The sequence below is a fragment of the Anneissia japonica genome, unplaced genomic scaffold, assembly GCF_011630105.1.
Source record: "Anneissia japonica isolate Jap-2015-1 unplaced genomic scaffold, ASM1163010v1 scaffold2320_len370340_cov150, whole genome shotgun sequence".
Lineage (NCBI taxonomy): Eukaryota > Metazoa > Echinodermata > Crinoidea > Comatulida > Comatulidae > Anneissia > Anneissia japonica.
The window spans coordinates 126,450-136,265 of NW_022705529.1; the positions used below are offsets into that span (position 1 = coordinate 126,450).

General features: G+C 34.7%; 1 protein-coding gene across 1 annotated transcript in view; it reads left to right on the top strand.

Annotated features, from left to right (window-relative positions):
• LOC117105606 (protein FAM98A-like) overlaps nt 1–9,816 on the top strand; it is a 67,479-nt gene that overhangs the window by 38,763 nt on the left and 18,900 nt on the right. The window contains exons 7-9 of the mRNA XM_033246784.1: nt 3,894–3,976; nt 4,414–4,510; nt 8,184–8,231. Coding sequence (XP_033102675.1) covers nt 3,894–3,976; nt 4,414–4,510; nt 8,184–8,231 — 228 coding nt within the window. The remainder of the gene's footprint in view (nt 1–3,893; nt 3,977–4,413; nt 4,511–8,183; nt 8,232–9,816) is intronic.

The window sequence follows — 9,816 nt, forward strand, 5'->3', positions numbered from 1 at the left end:
GGTATGGTAAATTACTAACCGGGAAATGAGGATTGTATGTTGTTATTATTATTATTATTAATATTATTATTATTGTTATTGTTATTGTTATTGTTATTATTGTTATTATTATTATTGTTATTAGTATTGTTATTATTATTACTGTTATTATTATTATTATTATTATTATTATTATTATAATTCCAACACAATGGCGTGCATTTCAATTCTTGAGTATGTATTATACTTTCTTATGGAGATTCAAATGTAAAATTTGTAGTAAATTTCTAAAACATAAATAACATTTTTTACCTTCACAGTATTGTCTAAAATTTTTCTGTGGGGTGGGGAAGATTTTTCAAAGATAGATATTTTCTCCTTGTCCCCCAGTGGTTACGCCACCTGTATTTTCATAAGTGAGAAGTTTATTAAATTTAAAAAATTTTTTAAAAATAAACATTTCCAGAAGCCATCAAAGTTAAAAATTTTCAATTCATCATACACACGAGATACTTCAAAGAATAACATGGTATTGTGATATTATTTAGTTATAAGAAGAAATGAAAAATAATGATAATATGGTAGCACATGATACTGGATAAATGATAATTGTTACCTGGAAAATAAAAAACATTTCTAGAAACCACCCAATTGCATAATTAAGAAAAGATATTATGTTTTGCATTTGGAGTACTAAATGTTTATGCCTAGCTAGGTTACACCCAGTCTATAACTTATAATACAAAAAAGAATAAAATAATAGTTGTGATACAAAAACTGTTCTCACAAAAACTGTTCTCACCAGGGTTCTCACCATGCCGGACGGCGCCGGTCAGGCCCGTCCGGCACTCAAGATTTCCGACCGGCACTAACAGGCTGCCGACCGGCACAAACTGGTAGCCTAAGTCTAAACAATCCAACCAGTACATTTGTTTTTTTGGACAAATAATTGCTAGCCTAGCTTAGACAAAATACCTTTATGAAAACATTGTTATGATAATAATGAGTCGAAATCCGGTCTATTTTCTAACATAATTAAACAATTGATGATCTCAACACATCGTTAATTTTCATAAACAATGATCGACAGGGCGAACAAAATACGTAGCAAAGCCTAGTCACGCATCGCTGAATCCAGTACCTGTTGTCAGCCAGCCAGCGAAATCTACACTGCTGATAGCTAATTTATTTACAGATTAAAACAAAAAGAATCATTTAACTACAATAGGCCGCTATTTCTTATACGAATACATAGTAAGAGAGTGTTCCAACATGAATGTTATGCTGTGGTTAATATTTTACCTCTTATTTTATTTTCGACAAAGTGGATTGCAGTGCAAACTGGGTTTCAACAAACTGGGATTCGTAGTTTTTGTTTCATCAAACTGGGGATATGTAGTTTTTGATTCCGCAAACTGGCATTCAGCAAACTGTGTTTTGGTAAAGTGAACTCGAAAATCTTGCAGTCGGCAACCCAATCTAGCCTAGAACTGCCAAGAAGAAGCCGACACGAAAGTCTTCCTGTATGCAAAGCATGCTTTAACGAATAACAACCAAGGCATAGCAATCATTCGTTACAGACGATAACAACCCGGCTTTCTTTCGTATAGGAAAACGTAGCTTCTGTAATCATAAACTGAGTTTGTTGAAACTTTCAGCAAATTTGTCTGAAGAACAAGAATATGTCTCACTACTACTTGGAGTTAAGGGGAAATGTGTAAATCAAGCAAGCAACATGTTCAGTAGAAAGTTTTCCAGAGACAAGATCACTGACATATCATTGCTGCCACCATGTTAGCAGAATCTCGAGCTTCAGATACTTTACCAAATTTAATCGTTAAAGAATGAAAATAAGCAGAGGTAAATGACTGTCAATAAAAACAGTTGATGAAACAGATGGAATGAACAAATTCCTGTGTAAGTCCCAGAATTGTTCATAGGTCTGCCTGTACGATAAATACGAAGACTTTCAGATTGCAGTGATAAAAGCGATACCTGAAGATTATTGCTCAACATAGGGCTACACTGTTAAACAAGGAAAGGAAAAATATGTAGTAAATGAATTGATGCCTTCTTCATACATGAAATTTATGGTAGTTGTCTGAAATACTTTGTGTAGTACACAAAAATAATGAAAACATTTGTAAGGAAGATGGATTTTTTTTAGGATTCTGGTGATATTTTCCAGAAAAGGGCTAATATAAGAGGGCATTTTTACTTACTTTTCCAAAAGTGAGTTAGCTTTCCAACCTAATATATGTTATTTTGGGTTTAAAAAATCAACAGCAGTTATTACATTCATGTTGTGTAAATTAAACAAATTTATTTAGAGTATTAAAGCTGCTCTTAAGTTGTTCTTTAATTTTGGCGGCCATTTTAAAAAGCGCCCTCAATTGACTCCCGAAATCTTCACATTAATAACTTTAGCTAGTTATACTTTACTCCTATCATTACATATTCAAAAGTTGGTCAAACCTACTGATTATTTTACCCATATATATGTAGTTTATTAGATTTTGGCGGCCATTTTTTAAAAAGCGCCCTCAAGTGAAAGTTCTCAGATTACACCCCTTTTACCTCACATATTCTGATTCCCCATAACAAACTGGTATAGAAAAAAACCATATGGGAATTTCTACCTCTGCAAGTGGCACCTATCTCAATTAGAGCCTGGTCTATATAATCACCCATCCAATTCAGAAATCGAAAATTTCAACTCTTCAGTACCGTTGGGGATAAGCAAAAGAAAGGAAAGAGATATATGTGAAGTGTTGTCTTTTTAAATGTGAAAAAGAAAATTTACATGCCCCCGACTACCACTGATACTGTACTATGTGTGGCTGTTTAAAGTGTGATGTAAAGTGTCATGTATGGCCTAGCCAAGATAGCTTAATATTTTCTGAATAAGAATATGGCATTAGTCATTTATCATTTATATAATATATAATACTGTATTTAACTTTTTAAATGTGATTGAATGATTGGAAAATTATACACAAAGAAGTAAAGAACATTACCACAAAATCTTTATTGAAGGAATATCAGTTGTATACTGGCTATTGCTTTGCTTTTGAAGACAAAACATACATATTTTCAAGTGTCTTCAACTTTGATGTTTGTTATGTGCCATTTTACAAACTCTAATTTTCTTTCTTTCTTTTCCCCTGTTTTTTATTTCCATGTACATTATTTGTGTGGGGTTTTTTCTACTGCTTTCTTTTCTGTTTCAACCAATTAACCTGGTCTTGCATAGAGACAAATGTAATATTTGCTATACAAGTGTACAGCTATTGAACATATATTAAGTCCATGGGTTTCATTTGACTTCTTATATATGATTTGTTTGTTTAGGTAGTCAGATGTTGAATACTGTTTCAGTTTATTAGAGCAACATGGACGGGGCAGCTTAAGCAAACAAATCACTGTACCTTTTTCAAGTCAGCTGCCCCATGTATACTCGCGTATAAGACAATGGCTTAAAATAGCAAATCACGATTGAAAAACAGGGGGTCGTCTTACATGTGAATATCCTACTGCAATGAAGATAAATGTTAGCATGAATGAACACAATTTTAAATAATTTCAAAGATGATTTTGATGAACATAATAAAAGCCCATGAAATGGTATTATTTTTGAAGGTTAGACCTACATTTGGCTCCGTTTTTAGCCAACTAGATGCAGTATCAAGACTGTAAAAAGCAGCAAAAAGTATGAATTCCAAAGGTGAAATGAGATCGTTTTGTACGCCCCACATACAAAAATCTTCTCAAACTCTGAAGTTGTCTTATACGCAGGTCGCCTTATACATTAGTATATGTAGTGTGCTTCTTTTTGATGCCGGTTGATTTTATGACAATTATTATAGTAGCTGTCAATCAGTTTTGTCTTGATCTTTGAATTATTTACTTTACAGATTTAACAATGCAAGTTAAAACTAGCGATCAACAAGTTAGGATGAATACACAGACTCCAATCAACAAGGTGCTCATGGGAAGGGTATGTATGCAAATCAAAATTAGATGACCGTTAATATATTGAGGGCTTCCAATGATATTACTGTAGTAATATTGGGTATACTGTTTCTTGCCATTTTTGGGTAAATTACCACATAAGTACATTAGAATGTAGCATAAACCTTCTAGGCATTTTGACAGCATGAAAATTAAACAAAATGGTTCGTTTAACAAATTTCTCAATTAAAATAAATATACATATGTATCTAAAACCAAGTCTCTCCGGTCAGTAGTCAAGGAGTTATGGAAAGCCTGTGAAAATATGTTTAAAAAAATAGTGGCATTTGGTATGTTTGGATGTTAAAAGGAGCTGTTGTTTCCCATCTTTACCTTTTCATCACATGTTTTATCATATAATCATGAATCAGTATTACACTATTATTTACTTTTAAGTTGCTATTGGTATTTTATAATTCTCAGGTTCCAGATAGAGGAGGTCGTCCACAAGAGGCTACACCCCCTCCTCCAGAGATGCCTGCATTCAGAAAGCGGCAAGAAGGAGACAGGGTGCAAGGGGGTGAGTAATTTGTAGTGGTGTTTATTTGCTTTTTGAGATTGGATTACTATGTCTCACTAGTTGTGGTACCCTTCCCTTCCATCCTAAGCATTCGTAATTGAGAAAGTTTATAATTTAGAGAGTTTGAATTTTCATGTAGCATCTCGGTGCTGAGTTATGCTGTATAGAGCTAAGCCTTGCAACTTAGTCAAGCTCCCAGGGCAACTTTTTGTCAAAAAAAGGGACTGACTTTTCAATATTTTCTACAACAGAATGATACACTGTACTGTACATAAAGGAACATTATCTGAAGGTAAATTTTGAAGAAAACAATATCATTAAAATGAAAATCAAAATTGATCGTAACATTTTGCAATACCACCACCAGCGAGCCTTGATCTTCCTACTCTTATCTTATCATGTGCTACCTAATTATGATCAGCTCTGATCGGAATAGGTCTGCCTTAAACAATTTTTGTTGCTTTAACGAAAGTTTTATGTAGATTTATTGGTTTAAACATTTTCTTGTCCGATTTAACATTTTTAATTACTGTATTTTCAAGGATTTTTAAATGCAATTTTAAATGTTTTATTAGTTTTGTTTTATTTATACCAGGGAGTTGTTATAGTTACAACAACTCCCTGTTTATACATTTATTCTTTCTTAATTCTGAAATACACTTTCAATACAACGTACTGGTTTCCAAAGCAGTTCAGTTAAATACAAAAAGTAACAAAACATAATTAATAAAAGTACCTTAACCATGGTAAAAATACAAATTTCCATTGTAGAACTTAAGTACACATTGTACATAGAAAGCATAATAGGCCTATAATCAATAAAAGTAACTTGCACTAATGAATGTAAAAACAATTTCATTTCAAAATCAATGTAAACTTATGAACGAAAGAACAGTTAAATATGAAGTAAACATTATGAGATATAAGAAGTAAAATGTAATACAGCACTTCAGTACAGTAAAAGAGAAACTTAATTGTAAACTTCATGTTAGGGTAAAAGAAGATTTATTAAATTATTTAAATTTTATAATTAAATGAAAAATAAGCTGATGTGGCATTTCTGTCAAGTTTTTAGTTACTTTATTTTACTTACTGAAGATGACTGTGTGATACAGCTGAAACATGTTTATTAAATCTTGGTTTATTGCTTTTAAATTTGTAATTGTTTATTATATCCTGTCGATCATTCGGATCTATTATTCATGATTTGAGTTACAACAGTTATGTTAAGACGAATGTAGAAGACTGGAAAAACTTTTTTAAAAATGCAGAAAAGCTGATGCTGATGTTAATTTCTTGAATAATTGTAAAACTTCCAGTGTTTTCCCCAAGTCTATTATTAATATCATTTTTATCCTAAATATTAGTATTATTTTCATTATCAATATTATTATTAATCTATTTGCCTATGTAGGCCCTTTTATTGGTTAGTATATTGACGGCTGTTGACGCTAATTGTATGACGGTTGTTGACAGTAATTAGTATTACTGTACACACATACTAAATACCGTCAATAAATGTCAACAATGCCTGTTGACGGCAAGGTCGTCTATCCGTGGCTGAAAGTGGGGGGGACGAGATGAAAAATAAAGCCTTGGGCCGTAGGCCCAAGCAATGGTTGGGGACCAGGGGGCAAAGCCCCGGAAGCTCTAGCGCATATAGACTTTTAATTGATTTTAAGCAATGCAATTAACATTTATTTCCATACGAAATTTTTAAATTATCCAGTGGCGGATCCAGTAATTTGAAATAGAGCGGGGCCCATAGAGGGACTTTTACAGATAGAGAGTGTAGCTGGACTACCATCTCAGCCCCACCATGGTTGGGGCTGAGGTAAGAAAATTTATGATTATGGCACCTCCATTTGGTCGGAAATGGCAATCTCAGACTGAATTTGAATATAATTTTAATTTTTCTCCACTTTTAAATTTCGAAAAAAAAAAAAAAAAAATAGTGATGGTGGGCCGGCTGGGCCCCTTGAATCTGCCACCGAAATACTCATCATAAAAAGTTTTTAAAATTATCCCTTTTAGTCATAATTATGCCCGCTTATACATTTCGTGCAAACTAACATTCATAAAAATAATGATTTATTATCTACTGATTAGCTTGTAACGTATTCAAAATTCTAACTATGAAAAACAAATAAGATAAACTTAAAACAGACATTAATTTAGTCTTTTTTCATGTACAGTACTTTTAAAGTCAATCAAGAGGTTTTTGCTTTTCTCCTCTTTTTGAATTTCACTTTTGTGTAAGTAATATTGCGATAAATTATTGTGAATGGAAATAATACCGTCTAATTTGCGATCAAACAGGACTAGGGAGATAGGGAGCACACAAAACATTAGTTAGCATTTCACAAACATAAAGGTCATTTACTTAATTTATCATTTTCAGTGTCGGCTCCAGGAAAGCAAATTAGAGGGGGGACAGGGAGGGACTTGCACATTGGAAAAGTAAATCATCTCATCCCCACTATGGTTGGGGCTGAGGAAAGAAAATTTATGATTATGACACCTCTAGATTGCCGGAAATGGCACTCTCTGACCTAAATTCTAATTTTAATTTTCCTTTATTTTTTTTCTATTTTTTAAAAATAATTTTGAAAATATTAGGGCCGGCTCGGCCCCACTTGAATCTGCCACTGATTATTATGGCGTCATTGCGAGACTGCGTCAACGTAACACTGGAGTTTGTAAACTTTTGGTAGGTTTATCACTTAATCGAAATAGGTAGACATCATATCTGTGAAATTAGAAAAAACAGTAATCCTATGTATGTAGATAATATTAAACATTAGTATATACATACGGGTCATAATAATATACAAAAAGAATAAATTGTTTATATTAGAAATTGTGCACTTTTGAGTTTGTAAAAATATTGGCCTAATAAGGATACATGCTTCCAATTTCAACAACGTTCAGTACATTGTTTTCACAATAAATTTAGCCTCTGATAGTCGTTGCCTAGTGGGTTTCTGAGATGGTTACAAAATGTTTAAACAATTGCGTTTTTACTTGGTTTTGGTCCGGAAAATACGTACCGCACTTAGAAAAGTGAACAGACAAAATTCATGAGTCATGCGTAATTGTTGTTCTTTCCATTCGCTTGTAAAAGTGGGGTTTTAATTATTGAAGATTGATGAAAAGTGGGGGGTTGACAATCGATATGATGCCCCCCCCCCCACTTTGGAAAGTGGGCGGGGGGGGGGCGCATCCCCCTGTCCCCACCAATCAATGCCCATGGTTGACGGTATAACAGTACATGCTTGTTGATGGTTGTTGACAGTATATTATAGTATGACCCGAGGTGTTATTGTATGTTGATAATAGCAAAAAAATGGTAGTGTAAGATATTTAGCTGACATGATGGTATGCAATATCATGTGATGTATCTAGTACTATAGTATAGTACATACTCTAAGTATCGAAATGCACGCCATTGTCGGGATTCAATATATTGACATTAATTATGTCATCAGGAATGAATGATGATGACATAATTAATGTCGAAAAATTGAATCCCGACACAATAGCATGCATTGCGATACTTTGAGTATGTATTATACTATCTTATCTGAGATTAATCAGTGGACCTTTCGATGTCTAGTACTGTATGTAGATAATTTACAAAATATGAATTACATCCTAATTATTTCTGTTGCAGGTGGAAGGGGACAACGTGGACGAGGAGGGGCAGGGAAGGTACAAGGTGGTAAGTGGATGCATTTAGCAAGACTGGATTTGAAGTTTGATTCAAATTCTCAATTACTGGATTCTTCTTGTTAATTCAATAATATTTTTCTTGCCCTTCCCAAATAATCGAAGCTTGGAAGAACTTTAAAATTCGAACCTATGATGATGACACTCCTATACAGGTAATTCTTCTCTCAGCCTCTTGTACAATTCTTTGTTTCTATCTAGACTCGACTACAGCTGCTCTGTCTACCATTGAATTTTTATTTAACAGTGTTAACGGCTAATTCCCTTCAATATCATATATGATATACGACAGTATTTCTAGCCGTATTGCCAGATTTATCTGGCCGAACGCCCTCTTGAGGCAGCGAGACTCAGGTCTCGCTGCCTAGGACTAGGTCCCTAGGCTAGGAGAGGTCCGGAGATGCCAGCACTTTAGGACTAGGCCTAGGCCTAGCCAAGTACGCTAGGCGAATGGCGCTAGGCTAGGCTTAGGTTTGGTCAGCTCCCTGGTCTGCCCTAGACCTAGCAAAAATACAAATTTTAACATGTTAATTTTGTGTGTATGTGTTTTCGGCCAACTGATTTAGATGGATTCTAGCTGATCTAGCTAGCCTATCTTACCTAGGCCTACCTGTCCTTCAAGCACTAAGCCTAGCCTAGCCTAATTAAATTAGCCAAGCCCTTGCCCGGGAAGTATGGAATAGTTAGTGGTTGCCTATTTGGCTAGGGCCTATCGTAGGCCATAAGTTCTATACAGTGGCGTAGAAAAGTTTTTTTCATTGGGGGATGAAAAACTGCCCCTCCCCTGATGGTTTTTACCGGGCTGACCAAGCCGTCGTACCGGGCTGGGTAATAAGAGAAAAGAAAGAGGGGAGAGGGAGGGAAAGAGAAAGAAGAAAAAAAGAAAAGGAAAGAAAAAGAGAAGAGAAAAATAAAGACAAGAATAAAAAGGAAGATATCATAATGACCAGACTCACAACACCCTGCAACCAATTGTCATAACTCCTTTGATCTATGCTGCCAGATGGCTTAAAGGGGAAGTGCGGGGATGAGACAAGTGGCCATATATTGCTTATTTAACCTTTCCTGAGTTCGGGAAAAATACTTAAAAAATTCAAAACGTTGAGATGTAACGATAATTAGAGAAATAAAACATGATGTGATGAGACGGAAAAATCAGGTGAAAACGAGGCTGATCACTTTTTTCAGTAGCTTGGTAGCATTTTCTAACCAACTCATTAATATTCAAGACCAGTCTGTCAATTTTGGCGAGCAGCTGATCGAAAAATCGTCCCGACGATCGAGCAACTGGCCTAGACAATACATAACAGTTACAGTGCGAAGTTTTTTTGATCGTTTACGTACGCAGTTACAGAGAGACGGTTTAGTCAACGTAAATTCAATCATGGAGGAATAATTCAATTGAATTAATAAACGTATATCAGTCCGATGACTTGTTTGTTTATAATTAGGCCTAGGATTAGCACAGTCAGTGTCTCCCCAGCAGCAATAGCGCACTCCTGACCAGGACACTGCTCCAGTCCCGCAGCAGGTGAGTTCGCACGCAGCCTTATCCAGCTGACGGTAAAGTTAGTAGG